Below are 22,679 nucleotides of genomic sequence, written 5' to 3' on the forward strand. Positions count from 1 at the left end.
TCTGAAAGCCCCTCTCTTGTGGATGTCAGAATTTCTCATCCCATCGGTCACGGGTGACATTTCAAAGGCAGTTTGTTATGTATGAGAAACACGAGACTGGAGACGGAGACATTCCGGATGGGCCTCTGGGATGTGTGGAGCATCTCTTTAATACATTGACTGCTGAAGCATTTAACGCAAATTGGATTAGGATTCATGCTGTCAGCGCCGTTTTGTTTTGGCTTCTCCGCTGCCACTGATTCACTCCACGCCCACCGCGTCTGTGCGTTAACCATCCTCATTCTCATGCTACGGCGTGATGTTTTGGCTGCTGTGACATAATAATAATGTGGCATAGCGAGTAGCGCCTGGGTGGTGCGGGAGGACGTGGGTTTGATCCCCGCTCAGTCTGTGCGGAGTTTGCATGTTCTCCCTGTGTCTGTATGGGTTTCCTCTGGGTGCTCTGGTTTCCTCCCACACTCCAAAGACATGCCGTTCAGATTCCCCCATAATGTGTGAGTGACAGAGAGAGAGAGAGTGTGTGTTCCACTGATGTACGGATGAGTGACTCATTGTAAGTAGTGTATCTAACAGTGTAAGTCACCGTGGTGAATAAGGTGTGTGGGTTGATAACACTACATAGAGTTCATTGGAAGCTGCTTTGGAGAAAAGTTTCTGAGAAATAAATGTATGTAATTAGTAATGCACAATAATTTTGACGCCCCCCCCCATGGCAATTGCATGTCAGAGGTGGTTCCTGTCTGAGCAGCCCCCACCATCATTGCTTCCTCCAAGTGGGTTTAGTCAGTCCTTTCATGTGACTGGAGGGGTGTGGTGGTCTAGTAGTTAGGGCTGTCACTTTGCCACCAGAAGGTCCCAGGTTTGAATCCCCCCCCCCCGATGTAGTGCCCTGATCAATGCACTTACCTGGAGTGGGTGTAAGTAAAATCACATAGCAAGTGAAATACATAGCAAATCACTGTAAGTCACTTAATAAACAAACCTGACATTGTCCTCCACAGTGGACACGACACGTGTGTCTGGTAAATAGAGGAATGTTTCGGCGATACATTCACATTCTTTCTCCATTCTCCTCCCGTCCCTGTGTGAAGTCGCTTGGCGAGCATCCCTAACACCAGATGTTTCGTGCGCACTGCCGAGGAATTCTAGTAGCTGCTACTGTGCTTTATGTGTAATGGTCCGGTGTGTTTTTGAGAGGTAAATCATTAACGTTAACATTAAACTGAGAACTCTACAAGTTGGGCACAAATGATATGATGACACTCGGGGGACCGAAAGCAGCTCAGCAGTTCGATGATCCTCCGTCCGAAGTCTGATTCAACAAGGAATTTACCACCATTTAATTACATTAACTTGACCATCTCACTTTTCCTGTGTATCTACCTAGTCAAGAAGATATTCTCACTTTCCTGTTTTAAGAATGTTTTTCTCTGCCAACTATTTAGTTGTCCTGTCTCAGCTTGATTGTCAACATCATTTGCAATGCAACAAATTCTAATCATTTTAATACCGTAACCACGTGAAAATAATAAATTCAATAGTACACACACACACACACACACACATTTTCAGAACCGCTCATCCCATACGGGGTCACGGTAATAAGCCATAAATAAATCAGGTAGAAGTCACTAAAAATGTGCAAATTCCAAGTCAAAGATCTATCTGTCTATCTGTCTATGGGATGTATGAATGAATGAATGAATGAATGAATGAATGAATGAATGAGGCACTTGTTTATATGGTTGCTCATTGGTCCCTCAAGCCAGTCCTTCTGCTCTGCGGTCACTTTGCAGCATCTTGAGTTCATGTAGGTGAAAAGACGTCGGTCACACAGAAAGACGAGGTGAAAAGGACTTCGCTGGGAAAGAAACAGACATTAATGTCACATCTGGTGCCATAAACCATTAACTAAATGGCTCAGTGACATGAATACACTGCTGATACTGATACTCTGGAGGGGTTTGGATTTTGGAGATTTCATGGGATCATTAATAAGTTTTGCTTTTATCAAAAAAATTAATTGTAGTTGCTTCGGCAGGAAGATATTTTGCTGGAAGAGTAAAAGTGAAATATTTGCTTCAACAGCGGTAAAGCACGACCTTTACCATCCATGGACTGGTAACCCGGATCCGTGTCCTTAACCGCTTTCATACCGGCTGCCTGCATCTTGGTGTTTTTCATAGAAAAGCATTACCGGTTTAATATGTCAAGATATGAAAATAAAATTCAAACCTGAACAATATTTTCTGTGCAGTAGAAGAAATTTTTTTTTTTTAAAGGGACAATAAAATTTCCACAAAAATAAGTACGTTTGACAAAATGTGTTTTTCGGGAGCGTGCCACATTTCGGTGCTTCTCTCGCTCTCTCGCCGGTGACTTCGTCCCCACGGGAATGACCGTCGTGTCCGCGGAGTGCGGGAAGCTGTAAAGGAGCAAAACGACAGCAGTCGCATTGTGTCCCGCCGCTCGGCCCTTGAGGGGTCAGAGGTCAGGTGTGGCCGCAGCGCGGAGCACATTAGCTCTATTAATACGGTTCCAATTGCACTCCAGGGGCCGTTCAACCCATGCAAGCATTCCTTCCTGAGTGAATCATTTATTGTTGAACAATACAGAATTTTAACAGGAATATGGAGCTTTTACTGGGGGAAAAGGGAAGCAAAGTTATTTATGGACCAGACAGTCATATGAAATCCATTCGCATTTATTCATTTAGGTGACTTTTCTCCCCAAATACAATTTGAAATGCTCAGCGCATTACAGTTATTTACCCATTTATACACCTGGGTAATTTTTACGGTAAATTAGGAGTAAAGGATGGGAGAGCACATGGCGACTTAGTGAAATGGATACTTTCATTTATGCAGCGCTGATAGTGCGGCCGACTGTCCTCTTCCGCACACGTGAAGAATGGCGTGTGTAACGTGTGATGGGTTGTGACGGCGTCATTCGTGGATCAGTGGTGTGTAAAGGTAGCAGAAATAATACGTACAAAGTGGGGCGGCACGGTGGCACAGCACCTAGGTGGTGCGAGAGGACATGGGTTCGATCCCTGCTCGGTCTGTATGGAGTTTGCAGGTTCTCCCTGTGTCTGTGTGGGTTTCCTCTGGGTGCTCTGGTTTCCTCCCACAGTCCGAAGACATGCTGTTCAGGTTCCCCCATAGTGTGTGAGTGAGGGAGAGAGAGTGTGTGTGTGTTCCACTGACGTGTGGATGAGTGACCCAGTGTAAGTAGTGTATCTAGCAGTGTAAGTCACCATAGTGAATAAGGTGTGTGGGCTTATAACACTACATAGAGTTTGTTGGAAGTTGCTTTGGAGAAAAGTGTCTGCTAAACAGATGTAAGTAACATTTTTTTTTTTGAGCACAATGATGATGATGATAATAGAGGAGCAATGGCTGAGAAAGATGAAATACAGAGTAGTCATGCGAGTTTATGAAGTATTGAAAGATACATATAGTGTGTGTGTATATATGTTGTTTTAATATACAGAAGGAAAAAGGCAGCGGAACCATTGGTGAAAAACACAGTTAAGGAAACTCAGTTTATTGAAGGCTAGGTTATGAAAACAGTGTAAAGTCATTCCTTTCTCAAGTCCTTTCACTGGCACTGTTTATAAAATGAATGTACCATGTTTCAGTCAGCGATGCTCTCTTCACCAGGTTTTTCACCAGCGGTTCCTCTGCCTTTGCCCATGTCTTCTGAAATTTATATTTTTCACGTTAAAGTTTTTGGGATTTCAGCGCCAATGCCTGTTACGGTCACTTTTGGTCATTCTAATTATTCACTGTATCAGTTCTGGGTAAGTATCTTGCTTACGGGTAATACAGCAGGAGATGAGATTCAAACTTGTAACCTCCCGGTCTGAGGTTGGGGGGTGGCGACTCTAACCACTGCACTGTCTGCTGCCAACACGCCCCTGATGGAGCCTGAAACAAACTGGTTGCGCTGACGTTTGGGGTTTATTAAGGACCAGGGTGTCTCGATCAAGTGAAAAAGATTTAGGACTGGAAGTCATACCTCTTGTCATTCTTCTGCAGGATTCCCGAAGAGCCACCAGGTTGAGTTCCGGAAATTTCCTCAGCCGTGACAGAGTAGTAAAGTGCAGCGTTTGCCCAAACTGCCCGATGCTGAGGAGACAGGAAATTAAATTTCCTGTTTTACCTCTATTAAAAGACAGTTTTTTTTTGTTTCAGTCCCATGTGTGGGTTTTTATTGTCCTAAATCCCTCAACGCTCAGCAGATGATCCGACTCACCGCCCTGTTTTCTTTCAAGCTTGTTTTTTATTCATCCATTTGGCAGACATTTTTTCTCCAAAGTGACGTACAACTCAGACTAAATAAAAGCACGTCAATAACAGATTAAGAGTTTTAGACACCGGCTCATCTTGCGTGTCTGATACCACCATGTTGTTGGTTCACATCACTCAAGTAGCTGTTATAGAAATGACATTCAAATATCAAATACATGGATAAATATAGCAGATGGTGTTGGACTCATTTCTGTAGCTATCAGGAGAGAAGTTGGTCCTGTAAAGGATGGGTTTGAGAGCCGTCTTGAGTGCTGAGAGGGATTCAGCAGCTCTGAGGGAGAGAGGGAGCTCATTGCACCACACAGGGACCAAAACCAAAAACAAAAGCCTGCAATTCTAGACCCCCTGTGAGTCGAGCCACCACTTTATAGACTGGCATCACATGCAAGGTTTGGCTTGTTTTTGTTTGTATTTTCTCCTTCGTTCTTATGACTTAACTCTTCCATCCAGAGCATTTTGCAAAATGCTCGATAAATAGTCAATAAAATTGTTGTGAACACTCGACGCAGAAGTAGAACCGTGAATGGTTTAAGGTTATTTTCCCACCCGACCTGCTGTTTCTGGCTGCTTCGTTCAAATTATGTGTACTTTTCCACCAGCTGCTTCTTGGCTGCTATGTATGGGAATCAAGGTGAGAACCATCATGAACTTCATTATTAATCATGTCTATTGGCGACATGCAAACTCATAGCGGGAAGCGGCAAAACAACGAGATTCCTGAAGGAAAAGCACAGAAATACCAGGCTGTCGCTTTAAGAGCACGGAGGGGGACCGATGATCTTAGGGGATGTTCTGCCTCTTATCAGGTCGCGTCTTTTTCCCACGTGAGACGTCCCACGCGGATGTGAGAGCTGTGACTGTGACTCGGGTGCGGTAGGGTGGGCTGTGGCACTGGGGCGTGGGAGTGGGACGGGGGGCTGGCGTTGGGCGAAGGATACCGAGCCCACCATGGTTTGGCTTCGTATGTGCCACTGTCGGGAGGTTAGGAGGGGGACCAGGGGTCCGGTGAGACGAGTCTAGAAATCAGGACAAGTCCTCCTGATGGGTTTAGGAACGGGTGAGGCATGGGGCGCCTCCTTCCCTCCATCCTCCACCTTGGCACCAGCCGGTTCTTCTCAGGCCAACAGGAAATGAAGACAATTGGCGAAACAAGGGAGAGCTCCACGGTGGAATTTATTCCCTGAGCGATACAGTTTTCCAGGTAATGGATTTCTTACACGTGGTTTTAAAGGCGCTAAATAACTCCAGAAGCAGTTTTCATTTAAGTGTGTCTCCAACAGGGATGTAGAACTTCGCCAGGCTTGTCTATAAAACGAGACGACAGGCAAGCGACTGGAAGTTTGTCCCCGGCTTCAATACACCTGCCCGGCTGTGTGGCAGTGTCGCTTGTTTCCATGGCAACAAACGAAGAGCTCTGTCTTGGATGGGCGGGAAGGTTTTCTGCACAACTCGCTAAGACACGGTATCGCCCAAGGGAACGCCCTTAAGATATATAAGATAATTTTCACATTTCTCCAGAACTGCATCATCTGTCTTTAGTGGGTTTATTAGCAGCTTTCTGTAAAAAATTATATCTCCGAATTCCCATGACTATCATGGTTTTTTCAGCTGCTTGGTTGCGTGTTTTCTTAGCATCCATCGGAATGACCTAATACGACCAGAACTCTGTTACCATCACTAAACCCGTGGCATTCGTCATCTCGCCTTAACTGACATTCAGGCTTTATTACGTAAACGTGAGCTTATTATATATTAAACTATATATATAATGTGCAACTATAATAATTTAATATATCATGCATCAGGGAATCAGTTTTCACTTTTGTATGGGAAAATTAGGTTTTCCTGTTATTTTTTGCTTATTGTTTCTATGTAGCAGCAGTGGCTTGATTGTAAAAATGTATTTACCCACCTGTGCGCCTGGCGGTTTTTCACAATATCTCTTCATGGTTCCCTAAAGAACACTGAAAAAAACTATTTCTCACAATTCAGTCCCTTTATTGAATGCCAGTTTCCACATCAGCATGTTTTTACGTATGTGTCATATCCCACCTTTGTCGTCTTTGGGTTTTTTTTTTTTTTTTGAACAGATGTATAATATCGTTCAACTGCCCAATTATAGAGGACTTTGGGTTGAAAAATAAGCTCTTTAACTGTCACTGGAGCATCGTGAGACATGGGCAGCGGTTCAAGGTTTGAGATCGACACCAAAGCAACCGCCTGTGTTGTTCAGCTGGTGTCTTGACGTTGGACATGTTCATTCCTGTGGGATTCCTGGGCTCTGATCCGCTCTGATCCACTGGTACCCATTAAAACCAAAGCAACCCTGAGAAACCACTGGGCGCTCGCCTTAAAGCTCCCTGCGGTACGTTTGCATCGTGACCTTAGGGAAATACACACACACATTTTCAGAACCGCTTGTCCCTCACGGGGTCACGGGAAACCGGACCCTACCCGGCAACACAGGGCGTAAGGCCGGAGGGGGAAGGGGACACACCCAGGACGGGACGCCAGTCCGTCGCAAGGCACCCCAAGCGGGACTCGAACCCCAGACCCACCAAAGAGCAGGACTGCGGTCCAACCCACTGCGCCACCGCATCCCCTCCTTAGGGAAATATTAAAATTATAATTCAGTCAAAGCCGGAATGAATTTCTCCGCAGAAAATGTTTCGATGCAACACCGGTCAAAAGTTTGAGCACACCTGGACAACCTGGGCAATATGTCTGTGAGAGGAACTGGACCAAAGAATGAAAGCAAAGCGGCGCATAAGTGTTCTCCAGCTCTGGGAGCTGCCGCAGAAGAGAAGCTCCTCATGGGTTGATCACGTTTATTAATCGGATGTCTGTGAAAACATTTAATTCAGTTTTACTGCGGTACATCTAACACACACGTAAAAGTGCATGTTGAGTGAGATCAGATGAGGGTGTATTTTATAACCAGTGCTTTAGTTCACTGTTTTGATAATGAGGTGCAGTGTGTGGTCAGTCCTTGCTTCATATCGCCATGGCTGCAGGTCCAAATCCAGGACGAGCTCTTCTGCCTGTACATGCAGGTCTCCTTCAGGTCCTCCAGCTTTCTCTCAAAATCCCCATGGGGCTTGAGGAGGGAACACTGGGTTACATTTTATGTACTTAATTCTCACTCACACACACACACATCATCTGAACTGCTTGTCCCATACGGGGTTGCGGGGAGTTGGAGCCTAACCCGGCAACACAGGGCATAAGGCTGGAGGGGGAGGGGGCATACCCAGGACAGAACGCCAGTCCATCGCAAGGTACCCCAAGCGGGACTCGAACCCCAGACCCACCGGAGAGCAGGACCCGGTCCAACCCACTGCGCCACCGCACCCCCCTGTACTTAATTCATCCAAAGTAATTTACAATGTTGAACTAATTACAGTAATTTATCCATTTATACAGCTGGGTAAATTGTACTGTATCAGGTCAGGGTTAAGTACCTGGCACGTAGCAGGAGGTGGGATTCAAACCTGGGTCCTTCAGCTCTGAAGGGAGCAGCTGTATCCACTATATCCACTGTGTTAAACTCCTTAGAATGATTTATACAGCAGGGAAATTTTTAACCAGAGCAATTCAGAGCGAGTATGTGGGATTCAAGCCACAGCCCTTTACTCGTTGTGCGACACGGTTTGGGGTGCTGCCGAGGGGCAGGGAGATGTGTCTCCGCGTTCGAACAAAATGCACAAGTGTCATGGCTTTCGGAGAAGAGAAGCAACCACACGCCCCTAAAATCAGCCACCGGCATGAGGACTAAAATAAGTACAAACTCCTGAAACAAAAGCGGAGTGGATCCAAGGACAGCAGTGGGGTCTGTTTTTAATAACACGCTGCAGTGTGTGTGCGTGAGTGTGTGTGCAGGCGCTTGTTTTGTCAGCTGCGGGTAACAGGCTGTCTCACAACAAGCCAAGCAGCACCTGACTGTGAAAACAGCTTACGGGGCTTAAGCTAAAGACATCTTGGTATCTCCACCGGGGGATATCGACGGGCGGCCTGGATGAGCCCGGCAAATGTGTGGCGTCTTTCATAAAATGTCTCATGCCTAGAAGTGAACATTATGTGGTTTGGAAAGAGACGCTGCAGATGAAGCAGCGGCAGCAGCAAAACACGACTATTAAGGGTTCAGGTGTGAAGCGGCCCGTAATAGGCATGTCTGAGGGGTGCGTGAGGCCGCTTACTTAATCCCCTGCCGTGATCCCCTTTGTGCGTGCAGGTGAGATGGTGGCACAGCGAGTAGCGCTGCTGTCTCACAGCGCATGAGTGGTGGGAGAGGATGTGGGTTTAATCCCTGTTCAGTCTGTGTGGAGTTTGTATGTTCTCCCTGTGTCTGTGTGGGTTTCCTCCGGGTGCTCTGGTTTCCTCCCACAGTCCGAAGACATGCTCTTCAGGTTCACCTATAGTGTGTGAGTGATAGAGAGAGTGTGTGTGTTCCACTGATGTATGGATGAGTGACCCAGTGTAAGTAGTGTGCCTAACTGTCATGGTGTCACACCGGAAGGAAGTCATTGGACCCAAGTGCAGAGCGCCGGAGTTTAAAAGGAGGGTCCAGGAATCGTTGTCAAAAACCAAGTAAAGGCTTGCCGATGTACAGATGTGATCAAGAGGACAATCCAAAAGCCATAATCTGGGAAACAGGCAGAAGACTGTGGAAACTGTCAAGTCCAGAAAAGACTAGGAAAGGAAACAGGAGAACAGGGTAGAGGATGGGTGGAATGGGAAAGGGAGGCGAGGTAATGAGCACGCACTGATAGCGATGAGCAGGGCTGAAGCAAGGCTCTGTGTCCGCTTGTGCTCCGAGCCGCCCTCTTATGCACCCGTCCCCTGATCTGCCGCAGGTGATCCTCGTTGCACCGAGGGGGGCGTGACACTAGCAGTGTAAGTCACCTTGGTGAATAAGGTGTGTGGGCTGATAACACTACATAGAGTTCACTGGAAGTTGCTTTGGAGAAAAGTATCTGGTAAATAAATGTGAGCACACAGCAGGTGTGGTGTGTTACCCCTGTTTGTGACGTGCCCTGATTGAGTCCTGCTTGGGGTGCCTTGTGATGGACTGGCGTCCCGTCCTGGGTGTGTCCCCTCCCCCTCCAGCCTTGCGCACTGTGTTGCTGGGTTAGGCTCCGTTTTGCCATGAGCCTGCTTGGGACAAGCAGTTTCAGACTGTGTATGTGTATATATTTTAAAAGGGTTAGTTTTCTGACTGAGGGCAAGACAAAGTACCACCTAGAGGACGGTCTGGATGTGACCCCTTGACTTACAGACACACCTGGAACCCAAAGTCGCATTGTTACTCATTTTTATCCTGAACTCCAAAGTCACTTTTACCCCTAAGTCACAGCCCATAAAAGTTTAATAATACAGAAATCTCCTGCTTAATTTCTGTATAGTTTATTTATGGTGAAGGTTTTTTAAAAGTCTTATTTTTATGAAGTTCATAGCTATAAGAAATACAAAAAATTGTCTTTTTTATGTTTTTTATTAACTTTGACCTACAATAAAATGAGAATTGGGAAAAGAAAAACATTAAAATGACTTCAAGCACAAACTCCTATTCGTTGCAGATTGATGACTGATTCATCACATAAATACAGTGCAATGTTCATCATATTGCTATTGATCGATGATGCTCGGGAACACTAGACATGAGCCGTAAACACTGTAAAAGGGAATTCAATTAAGGGGGTTTCAGGCACTATTTTATCTGGGTGCTTTACTGTTGTCTATTGGCTCCCAGAATAAATACAGTTTGTGTTCACAGCAAACAAACTTGAGAAACAGGTCAGTAAAATTAAACAACTAAATAATGTGATAAATGTTCTTATCACTGGGAAATGTTTGTATCTTTGGAAATCCGTAACTCAACGGTTCGTAATATAAGGGACCAGCGTGGAACACTCAGTAATCACTGTGTTTACATGATCTCTCGTTGGCCAGTCATCCTATTGCAGGATGAGGGGTGGAGGTAACCAGAAATGCTGATTGCTTTTCGACCGCAATGGTCCAGGGAATCCAAACGAGGGGCAGGAATTTTTGGAAGAAGAACAGAACGTCTTAATTTTTTGGAAATAACTTTCTTTCGTCATGTTGTTCATTTTGATTGTTTTTCCTTTTCGCTAATACCAGTACGGTATTAATTCATTCAATGCATTTTTCATCTTGTCAAAGTTTTAGGCTGTGCAAGAAATCACACACAACTTCAAAAAGGTTCTCCGGAGATGATGCTGTCTTAAAAATGACGTCGGACCAGAGCGGACTGTCCGATTACGCAGCTCTTTACTCTGATTGCTGTTGTAAAAGTGACATCAGTTTCTGAGACTTTCCGCAATTACCTTGTTTTGCCATTTCAACGCACAATATTGGTGGTGAAGCAGCACTTATTAGTGGATGAATCATGAATGAGCGCATTCTCAATGAATGGGTTGCTATTTGACAATCGGGCTGAACAAATGGGAAGCAACGGTTGCTTCACCTGCAAAACAAACATCTTAAAACAACACGCAATGAGGGGAAAAAAGCAAAGTCAGCCTTTGGGAGAGTGTAAACTTTGAGATGATTATTACATTTACAGGGGGTGCCGTGGCACAGTGGTGCAGTGGGTTTGACCGGGTCCTGCTCTCCGGTGGGTCGGGGGTTCGTATCCCGCTTGGGGTGCCTTCCAACAGACTGTTGTCATGTCCTGGGTGTGTCCCCTCCCCCTCCAGCCTTACGCCCTGTGTTGCTGGGTTAGGCTCCGGCTCCCCGTGACCCCGCAAGGGACAAGTGGTTTCAGATTGTGTGTGTATTACATTTATTCTTCACTGCAGCTAGACATACTGCAAATATGCTATTATTTTTGACCATTAGTTAAGGTGTGTCTTGGAGCTGCCGAAGTCCCGGTAGGGTGGTGTGTGTTTGCAGGTGGCAGCCGTGGAGGTTTGCTGGGTCTGTTCGTCACCCAGACTCGTGACCAGAACGTTTTCAGTCCAAGTCCCATCAGGCCCGTCTGTGTTGTACTCTAGGTAATAACATACTCATGCTTTGATAGTCAGTCTCCCAATATCTGTTTTTTCAGGTGTCCGGTCCGCTATTCATACCGCTTACCATTAGTCAGTCCAGATTTTCGCTCATTCAGTCGATAACATCCAGTCCAGGTTGGTGGTGTTCTGTCCAACGCAATAAACTGAGATTGTACTTAAAAGTTAAATGTACTGGCACGCACTGCATTGTGGGAATGAGGTACCCGCTCTCTCAGCTGCAGTCCAGCATTGTGGCTTGCATATCCACCTGTTTGTGCTTGTATCCTGTTTTGGACCATTGTAGTTTCAATGTTTAATTACTCGTTTATACAGTATATTATAATTTATCAGAGCGCTGTGTGTCTGAGCATGGGAGATTCTTTATTTCTCATGCATTAGGTTTGTCTACAAGCACAGTGTGAATTATTTATTCTCTGAGATTAAATAAAAGCGGGATCTGAAAACGTCACCCTCTCCATCACAGCATCCTCCACTTAACGCCACCATGCTCGCCTTCCTCAAGCCCGTCCACACATACTATCACAACATGTTTACTTCAGGAAATTATTATTTTCAATCTATATTACATATAATGTTTTCATTCATTTTTATTCTTTCTATTGTAATACATTACACATGGATGGATGGATACTTTTCCTCATTAGGCACCATTTAGGGTGATTTTGTGGTGAACCTAGGTTGAGTTTGGAGTGAACTGTAATAAATAATGGAATAAGTAATTATCCCATTTCTATTGTGGTCAGTTTTCAGAATGAATTAAGACGAGTTAACCAGGGGTAAGTGTATTTTAAAACAACTGAAGTGTTAAGAACCTCGCAATGGGGTGAAAGGGTCTTTAAGAAAAGAAATGACACGGAAGTGAAGCATTTTGGAGGGTTTTAGTCCAAGTGGATCGAAAGACACTGAGTGTCGGTCTCCGGTCACTAAGTTAATGGCCGGTCACCCTGCACCAGCAGCATTCCTCCACTAAATGGCTTTGTGTCGCGCCACTGCTCTGTTTACCTTCATTAACCACCTTGCTTTGAAAGCACATTTCTCCGTTTTGTGTTTTCTTAGACAACACGGCGCTGCACACGGCTGCCTGACCTGCTACGTTTCCTTAGAAAATGAGGTCGGGGATTGCCTTCCCAAATCCTGTCCTGTGTTTACTCTGGTATATTCACTTGCTGCAATGTAAAGTAAAGCCCCTGAATGCCCTTTGTCGATTTACCTCAATATCCTGTAACACCGGAGGTTCGTGTCTCGTGATGACTAATTTTGTCTTTTTGCTAAAAAGAAAATCAGATGGTAATTTGTTTCCGCTTTAGGCGTACTGTCGACACAGGACACTCCTGCTTGGGCACCGGCGTGTTGGGAATTGAGACAAAAGTCAAGCTCTCACTCTCAGTGATGTGAAACATAATGCGACCCCCTATGACCCCAGAGGGTGACCTCTTTTCAGGTAATTAACCGGGCTAATAGCTGAGGGTACTGCTAATCCCTAGAAAACGCCGTGTTCTCCAGAGACCACCCTTAGAGCGGGACAGGCTCGCACTGACCACAGGGATGGTGGAGCATAAGAATCTATTTCCTCAACAAAACTGGCAGGGAGAATCACTGAAAATGTTTCTTCTAGCACAAGTGTCTGTGTAAATGTATTAATTTTAGCTGTTGCTCAGCTGTTTGTCATTTCTATCCCGCTGTGATAGTGTGGAGATTTAGGACCAAAATAGTGGGCTCCTAACATAAGACGTCAGCTCTTGTTCAGCTGAAACAAAGGACTACAATAAATCAGAATTGCCTCTATAAATATTTAACAGTGAAACTAAATGAAGTGTAGAAGAAAGATAATTCAAATATATCAGGCGCTTTGGATAAGAGGGTTTGCTGGGCAACTAAATTTATAGGTGTTTGACTTTACATAGAATTGCACAGTTTAACTGTAAACAGCGTGCAAGAATAAATATTATAAGTTCAAAGGAATTTTCAAAAAATCAAGATCAAAAAGTCAGGATCGAATAGCTTAAGCGTGAGTACAACATTAAGTACGGATGAGTTGTATACGCTGCACTGCGAGCATCTTTGATTAGCTATGTTGCCATGGCAACGTGTGTAAATAAAGTTTGGAAAAACAGAAAAACAGCGACCCTCTCACTGTCACGATGTTATTGATGTGGTTTTTGTGGAAGCCCAGAAGCTCTAGTACACGGTTCACTCCTTCAGAAAACAAAACGCTTCTTCACAGAGGTGGCACCTTCTTAAAGTAGATCCCTCGGCAGAAGAAACTTGTCTGGTAAGTGGAGACAGTGGAAGAAAAGATCGTGAACATGCAATAGTTTGTAAATGGGCAGCAGGGAGAGGAGAGTGTTTGCTTGTTTACTTCTGAAGAAAAAAATGGAAAAAAAATGTCTCCACAAAGCTATTAAACCCTAAAAAGTAAACATCACTGGGGACATCCCCATGAAACTGAATTCATTTTCCACTTTTTATAATGTGTCATTGTGAAATCCCCACAAAGATGAGGTAAGAATCATAAGTGTGTGATGTGTGTGGATTTGTGGGTGTTTATCTGCACCTCAGATCTAACGGAAATGTCACTGTGTAAAAAAGCTTTCCATACTCTTTCCGGTATTGTTATGTGATGCTCGGGCGGGTTGGGATGCGAGAAGGTCCTGCTTGACCCGACATAGGCCACTTCCTCCAATAAAAAAATTTTTGCAGAGCTGTATTCTTTGTGGCCTGTAACCAGGGCCAGATGTGGGTTTGGTCTTCACATCTGTCCTGAGGAAGATGATGGGGTGAGCACGCGTGCTACGGCCTGATCTGAGACCCACTTGGGACAATGGACGCATCCTTGTGAACAGACCTTTTCTTCAATGTGCTGCTTGAGCTAAAGTCCATCCATCCATCCATCCATCCATCCTCAAGAACCACTTGTCCCGAGCGGGGGATGCAGCGAGCCAGAGCCTTACCCGGCAACACAGAGCGCAAGGCCGAAGGGGGAGGGGACACCAGACTGCCGCAACGTACCCCAAGCAGGGCTCGAACCCCAGACCCACCACACAGCGGGCACCAGCTGAACTTGCCGCGTCATCGTGCCCCCCTTGAGCTAAAGTAAGAAAGACATTTCTTGCCGAGAAAGAAAGGAATTATGGAAGCAAAGCAGAAGTTATTACTGTTGCTATAACAACAGAATTTGTGCTATATCCTGTACAAATCTTCAGGCTCAATATTTTCAGAGGAAATAACTTGCAGGTTATGCTGAGGGTTTGGTAGGAGGTCATCTGAGGTGAGAGGTTTCCTTCGCGACAGGTACGGAGCGTCGAGGAGCCCATGTCATGTGTTCACAGCATCAGCCTTCGCTTCAGCGCTTTTAATCTCTTCCATGTGGGGACCTCTTCAAAGAGACGCGGCCTTACGGTTGATCTTCAGGATCACTTTCAGCGCTCTGCTTTTGTTTACATGAGTCCATTCCTAAGAAAATGAAGTTATTATTCGTACAGTCTCAGCTGGCACAAAAATTGCATAAGAATGGCAGCATGCTCTATAGGTTTTTGTCCACCGCTGTGATTAAATCGACCAAACTCAGCACATTTTCCGCATAAAGTACGATTTCTGTCAGATGTGTCGCAGTATGAACCAAATATTTTTTATGTATTTATACATGGTCGCTTCCCAGGATTTATGCTTCTTCAAGAAGGATTTGACTCCTCCTTCCTGCTTTTGAGTTCTTTGAGAAGATGGAACGTGCTGCCCTTAGAGTTATGACAACCATGGAGGACAAACGTACCTGACTTCCGGTATATGATGTGTTTAAGGGGAATTAGTCTCCCTAAATTCCCTATTCTGTATGTGTGTGAGTGAATGAATTTGTGTGATTGCCCTGTGATGAACTGCTATCCCATCCAGGATGTACCCTGCTTCATGCCGTATGCTTCCACGTTAGACCCCGGGACTCTGCACGGGACAAGCAGTTATTGATGATGAATGCGTAGAGGGACACACTCCTATTGATTTAAAATTATTGGGCTAAATAAAGCAAAAGTTACATTTTTCAACTGCAGAAATCCTCTCAGAATTAAAGTCTTTGGCCTTTTGATCATAATTTTTATTCTTCATCCACTATGCAACTACGTTGCAGTTTAAATAAAAAGCTTTCCGAAGAAGGGACTCAGTTCCTTGGCTTTTTCCCTTTTCTCAAGTCCCTTTGTCCCCTCTCAGGTCTTCGGGGAGACGGAGCCGGTACGGATGACCTCGGAGGGCTCCGACTGCCGCTGCAAGTGCGTCATGCGTCCGCTGAGCCGGGATGCCTGCAGCCGGCTGCGAAGCGGAAGCGCGCGTGCCGAGGACTTCTACACCGTGGAAACGGTCAGCTCGGGCTCTGACTGTCGGTGCTCATGTACGGCACCGCCCTCCTCGCTCAACCCCTGTGAGAATGAGTGGAGGATGGAGAAGCTGAAGAAGCAGGCACCAGAGCTGCTGAAGGTGTGCCGTAGTCCCTTGCTTCTCCTCCGCTACCCTCCCATCCCCTCGGAACAACGATTGCTAGCAACAATGCTAATAACCATGCTAATGCTAATGTCGCGCTGTAAAAATGCTCATGTTTTGGGTAGCTACATAAGAAGAAGTGTACTACATTCAGCGTTGGGCTGGGGCCCGCTGGAAGGCTCGTGCCTCCACCTGTTGGAAATAACAAATGGAGCAGAGCTGTAGATGTTGTGAAAGACAGATCTGACACAAGAAAGCAGGAGTGTGATTGATTCATGCGAGTCTATGAAGCCATTTTTTAAAAATCCCGGTCTAGTTTATTGAGCAGACGTTACCGGAAGTCCCCGACCTCAAAGTTTTATCAACGTTTTTGTTTGTAGCGTCCAGCGTTTTTCCTCTGCGTGGATCGCCACGTGACCTTGCCATTATTTGATAGATTTTGCTCTGTTTGTTTGTATCCTTCACAAATCCCTCATAAGCACGATGCTAAAACAACACTAGAATCTAATCAAGCTGCCCATGCTAACCAAATCCCTTTCAAAAGACACTAGCTTCCAACACATTCGCTCTCAAACGTTTCACTGGTACCGTAGAGGCCTAAAAAGAGAAGCAGTGTGACTGGATCATATCATCCTCTTAGTTACGGTGCCTTTGGTGTTTGGACAGCTGGGCAGAGATGCATCCCCTTGGCGGCTGCTTTACTACACAGTGAAAACCAGCACCAAGCCGCCCCGTCTGCCAGTAAACCTGCAGCCGTATTTCACGCTGAGGCATCGTTAAGCGTTTCATAGCAGCAGAAATGGATCTTGATATTTCCACGACACAGAAAAACAGCCCACCGACTGTTTGTGAAGCAAAGCCCATTAGGAATTTTCCTGAATTCCTCTACATTACTGGTTGGCGACCAAAGGTGGAGTTAACTCGCGTTAGGGGAATGAATGGCTCTTGTGCATTTGTCTCTTCCACTGCTCTCTAACTGTGGGAACCGTGTTTCCTGCCTCCGTTTCATGGTCACCATACTTTACACAGAGAGCAGTAAAGGGGTCAGTTGGGGTTACATTTACATTTACAAATTTACCCAAAGCAACTTCCGATGAACTCTATGTAGTGTTATCAGTCCACACACCTTATACACCAAGGTGACTCACACTGCTAGATACACTACTTACACAGGGTCACTCATCCATACATCACACAAAGAAACTGCAGATGGTGAGTAAATTCCCGGTCTAAGCTACTATAACTTAGAAGTCTTGACCACCACACACTCACTTAGCGACTGAGTTATGACTGGGTTAGCGACTGAGCTTCTAATTCTATCAGTGGCAATCCTGAATTCTCCCTTGGGCTGCTGTGCCTGAATCATCTGAGACTCTTTCTTACCCCGCGAAGAATCAGTCCTAAACACAAGTGTAACATATAATTTCCTCTGAAAGTCATAGTGGAGGGGAAATCAAAGCATTTACACCCTCCACCGAGACATCTTCTGGGCCTTCTTTTTGACTGAACCTATGCCAAGGACTCTCAGCTAAGGCCATACCTTAATCTGTACCTCTTCACAAGAGCACTGATAGTACAAGATGTGCTTGTACAAGGCTTTTTAGCATGGACACAGTTCTCAGAAATAAAAATGATAATGTGCATCCCCGGGGGTCTTCAAGCAGAGGACCTCCATAAAGGAGAGCCTGGGAAATACGGAAAAGTAACTTCCTTGTTAAAAACTTATCCAAAAGTAACACAGCTCTTCATACTTTAAATTAATTTCACAACATCTCGATTACATTTTGGCACCGAGCTGTGTTACTGTAACTTCGTGGTTTCAGCGTGTCCTTTAGTGGTGTGTTTCAGTAATATCAACATATATTGTGTTTGTCGATTTGTCAAGATAATTATACGGTTGCAAAATTGTACTCTAGACCTAATTAACATTATCAATCAAATTATTATTGCTGTGAGTAAATGGGACTGTCACTTTCACAAGCTCCCTTTCAGATATGATTTAATATTTAGGTTCTTAACAGAGAATAAGCATGAGTTGTGATCAGAAAAAGATTTATGGGTATTTGTATTTCATTTCATGGCAGCACAGTGGCACAGGAGGAGCTTTGGTTCCTCTCGGCTCCCGGGGAGACACTATACAACCGAGTGTGTCGCTAACAACATTTTGTTGTCTTGGATGTTGGTTCAAACCTGGTTCGGTCTGTCTGGAGTTTGTGTATTCGCCCCATGTTCATTTGGATTTCCTCCAGATGTGTGGTTTCCTCACATAGTCCAAAGACATGTGTTTCAGGTGGATTGATGACTATAAAGTGTGAGGGAATGAATGTGTCACTGCCATGTGATGGAATGGCATCCCATCCAAGGTGTATTTTGCATCGCACCTTAGCTTCCAGGATAGCTTTTGTATCAGCCTATTAGACAAATGATTATTAACAATGGTTGCCTGGGTGAATATACAGTAAGTAGACCACAAAATGACATACAGTTTAAATACCCTTTTGTCTGCAAGCTGAGATCTTTAACTGCTTTACTGCTTGCTTCTCTTTTCAGCTTCAGTCCATGGTGGATTTGCTGGAGAGCACATTGTACAGCATGGACCTCATGAAGGTTCACTCCTACATCAACAAGGTCGTCTCCCAGATGAACAACCTAGAGGAGGTAGGGAGAAAACAGCAGAGCTATACAAGTGTTGTCAGGGGAGGTTCTTTACCATGATTATATCACATGAATCATAGCAGCAAACTAAGCACAAGGAAGTCAAACATATTTGAACAATTTCATTTGTTTCTCTACAGTTACAATGTTGGAATTATTCATGCAGTCCGGTCTTTCTCTTCTTCCTTCCAGGCCATCAAGACCAACCTGTCCAGGGAGAATGACTTCGTGAAGGACAGCGTCACCAATCTGACCAACCAGCTGAAGCGATACGAAAACTACTCGGACATCATGATGAGCATTAAGAAGGAGATCTCGAGCTTGGGGCTCCAGCTACTGCAGAAGGACACTACAGGACATGACAGCAAATCCCAGGTACCAACAGCATCTTGATGTCAAGGATGATAATCCTGATTTTTTACTCATACTCATGTGCTTCCATGACCATAAGTACATCAGGTTATCTTGCATTTCTAAGACTAGAAAGGAAATAGGTTTGCCCAAACACAGTTTAGGGCCCAAGACTTTCTTGCATATGAATATATGGGTTAATAGGCAGGTGTGTGATTATGCCATCCAGATATTATGAGGTCCTATTCCTGCAGGAGACCACTGTAGGAGGTCGCAAGGAGGCCAGCAAGTTCCCCAGCAAAAAAGCTCCAGCTTCCAAACCACCCCCTAAGCCACCCAAGGAAAATACCTTAAAGGCCAAAAAAGAACCACCAAAACCAGTGAAAAATACAAAACCCACAGACCCAACAACCAAAACCAAGGTGGCTGGCCATCAATCTGGCGTTGTCAGGGGCATCACCTACTACAAGGCTGGCAAGGTGGACACGTCCAAGCACAGCTCCAGCAATAAAGGTACCCCAGGTAGGGTTTCTGATGGGTAACAATCAACAGACTTTTTCTGATGCTTCAAAAAACTGTGGATAATTGGTGCAATGTGTTTTCTCCATGATTTGTTCATGCATCCCTATTTCATCCATTGAATGGTTTGTCTAGAGATTGAAATCCGATGAATCCGCATGTGTCTCTCCAGCTCAGTATACTACATAGACTCAGCACTGACTTGATCTGTAGGAGAACATAAGGAACATATGTGCAGTGACTATGGTTTGTCAAAATGGTCCATAATTACAAATGTTAGTTTCAAAAGGTCTTACAACACGGCTTTTCAGTCAAGGTCGTGGAGGCCACGAGAATTTTGTTACCTCAAGGCAATGAACCCTCGACTGACCCTACTTGCTTTAATGAATCAATTTTCACTCCCTTTCTTAGCTTTTGTCTGGAAAAAATAACTGACAGAAATTTACAACAGATTGGCTTGCCGTGCAGTTTCTTTTTCCCTGTTACACGTGCCAGGGTTTCCTGTCAGGGTTATTCTTTTTCCGGCTCCTTGGCTTCTACATTTGGTGTTCAGTCAACGCCCAGGCAGCACCATGGAAATATACTCAGAATGTTCTCGTCACCATGGGGTTATGAATTTGGAGAGTCTGCATGACCGTGCTGATCCGTCATGATTTAGAAGTCCCTCGCTCTGAATTACTGCAAAGGACTTGGAAACGAGTCGAGATCCAGAGCTGCAGCATAAATCCAGCACTGCAAGACAAACTGGGAGGACAGGACCTATACCAATAGAATGAGTTGGTTTTAAGTCTTTGCTGTTCCAATTCTGGCAGCAGAAAAAAAAGAAACTTTGTGTATGTTTAGATAACATAGAGTCAGAGACAGCATTGCTGGACATTAGGTTAAAACAATAATCCGGACAGAGCTGAATTTGTCTGAACGGTTCAGAGAAAAATCAGCCGTGAAAACAAAATGTTTGGCATCTTCGATGTTACGCAGCTTATACTTTCATGTGGTGTCTGTCAGTAACTTCCTCTGGGTGCATCAAGACGGTCTTTGTTTGCAGACATCCGCAGAATGTCAACTTTGCATCCGAATCTTCTCAAGTCCACTACTTCATTAAAAGGATGCCGAACTTCCTGTTCATTCCAAAGTGACATTTCCACTGAGTTAAAAATGAAATTGGACACTTGGTAGATTTATTTTTAATTTAAAAATTGAATATAATACGTAAGATAAAGCTAAGATAAAATTTGGAGGGAACATGTAGCATATTTAACTATTCTGTATGCACTGGTTATGAGTGCATAAATGAGTAGTTCAGTCATCATCATCATAATGGTTAAGCGAGATCATTCTGTCATCAGCGTTCATCAGTTCACATCCAAACAAGTGTTTTCTTGACAGCGAGTCTTCACAACAGAAAATGTGAAGTTGAATTATACAGCATGCAAATGTTATCCATCATTACACCGAGCCAGAAACAATTTGAATAAACCCGAGGATAAGACATTAATTGTAAAAAATAACAATTAAGACCTCCCACGCATACACCGCTGCCCTGCCTCCAAAAGTTGACAAGTTATCAAATGAAGATGCTACATTTGCATCCTGCGTCAGTCGGATTTTTCTTCGACCAAAAATTTGCCGGAATCAAACAGTCGTACTGAAGAGTGTCATTAAAACCCAGTTAAAGGTCCCATTTCTCCATGTGTGGGTTGATCCAAGAAACCATTCCAAATCCACATGCTTTGGAACTCGTGTGTTGCAGAGACAGAACAACAATTCTTTGCAGCGTAATGGTATTCTGGACCTTTCGCAAAAATATGGCCTATCAGCAACACATCTGTGACCCACATTACAGGTCCAAAACGCTCTCAGTCAAGTGTACACAGAATGCACCTCTGAAACCAATCATGGAGTCAAAAGCTAAATCAGCTTTTCAGCTGCGCAATACCGTTTTACAGAACGAATGGCTAAACCCCATAAAATCATTTCACAGAGCAAATGATGATAGTACAAATTATATTTCAGGCAGTCAAAAGCTATGTGCTCTGGAACCAGGTGGCATAGTGGTGCGAGCTGAAAGTTGTTGGTTCAAATCCTCAGTCCTGCTGTAGTATCCCCGATCAAGGTATTTACCCTGAATAATAAATGGGTAAAAAAAAACACGTAACTTATTATACAAACATAACATTGTTAGTCACCATGAAGAAATGGGTTGGGCAAAAAAATCAATAACTAAGGGTGCAAGTTATGGGGGACATCAGCAGTTGGAGCAGTCTTCTACATTGTGCAGAGAAACGGAAATTGCACGATGGAAGCATAAGACCATGCGGTTCTTGTCTTCTTGGAAAAACAAGTGGAACTCCCGTTGAATAGTAAGTAGGTTGCTTAGCTTCCAAAAAACTCTAAACTTCATCCATAAAAATATAAAGCTTGGTGCAGCTGACCCAAAGCACATCTCTAAGCACCTCGTTGTTCGTTGTAATTCTGCGAATTATTGTTTCCTTGATTTGGAACCCATTGTTATGCAGGATGAACTCAGCACTGTAGTCTACCAAGGGTCTCTGCTAAGAAAATGTAAAGTAACCTTGATAAGGGGCCTATCTGATGGCAGCCATAGTGACTGAAGTCCCCTAGTGACACCAGGCTGCAGTTTTATGAAACCCATTGCTCTGGATCTGGTGCAACTATATCTAAGTGTGAAAAAAGATTCAAGCAATTCGGAAGTAGTTTAAGGAGCCCCTTTAAAATCCTCTTGAACAGGTTTAGCCGGTTCCAGAGGGGACTCCGTTGGGATGGTGGTCGGCCAATGTGCCACCTGTCACAACTCATGTTCTGCAACGCTTGTCCCTCTGGTGGCTCTGCACACCACCTTCATCAGATCCCACCAAGTCGGAAATGATCTCAACTCAGGCCATGGTCGGCCCAATCACCCCGGTCAGAACCATGAATTGCTTTGACTTCATTTTCATAATCCCCCAGAGAAAAAAGCAGCCCGTATTATATTTGTGAACATTAACGTCTGCTTTGAGACAACTCAGCTTATCCAATGTGCAGCGTCTGCACTGACTGCTTCTCTTGACTGCCATTGAAAACAAAGCGGTGTCTAGGTAGCTCAGTACTGCGAACAAATTAGTTCTGCTTGTTGTACAAAAGAGTAGGCTAACTGCCATGGAACACTCCTGCTTTCAGAAGAGCTTATAGTAGCCAAGTAAGTTTAAGTAGGTCGGCACAAAATAGCCAAGGACGGGACAAGGTTGGTATCAAGGGAAGTAAGAAATGTCATTCGCCAGCTTCCTCTTCTTTCTTGTCTTCAGTTTCAATTTCTTTATTATTTGTAAAGTACACTTCTCAGGAA

At 44.6% G+C, this 22,679-nt stretch overlaps 1 protein-coding gene across 2 annotated transcripts in view; it reads left to right on the top strand.

Annotated features, from left to right (window-relative positions):
* olfml2a (olfactomedin-like 2A) overlaps positions 1–22,679 on the top strand; it is a 29,051-nt gene that overhangs the window by 1,188 nt on the left and 5,184 nt on the right. Inside the window, exons 2-5 of one of the 2 annotated variants that reach the window (XM_018731525.2) lie at positions 15,545–15,808; positions 18,362–18,469; positions 18,659–18,841; positions 19,072–19,339. In XM_018731525.2, coding sequence (XP_018587041.1) covers positions 15,545–15,808; positions 18,362–18,469; positions 18,659–18,841; positions 19,072–19,339 — 823 coding nt within the window. The remainder of the gene's footprint in view (positions 1–15,544; positions 15,809–18,361; positions 18,470–18,658; positions 18,842–19,071; positions 19,340–22,679) is intronic. The other variant, XM_018731526.2, reaches the window with a different exon arrangement.

Source organism: Scleropages formosus, chromosome 17, assembly GCF_900964775.1.
Source record: "Scleropages formosus chromosome 17, fSclFor1.1, whole genome shotgun sequence".
NCBI lineage: Eukaryota > Metazoa > Chordata > Actinopteri > Osteoglossiformes > Osteoglossidae > Scleropages > Scleropages formosus.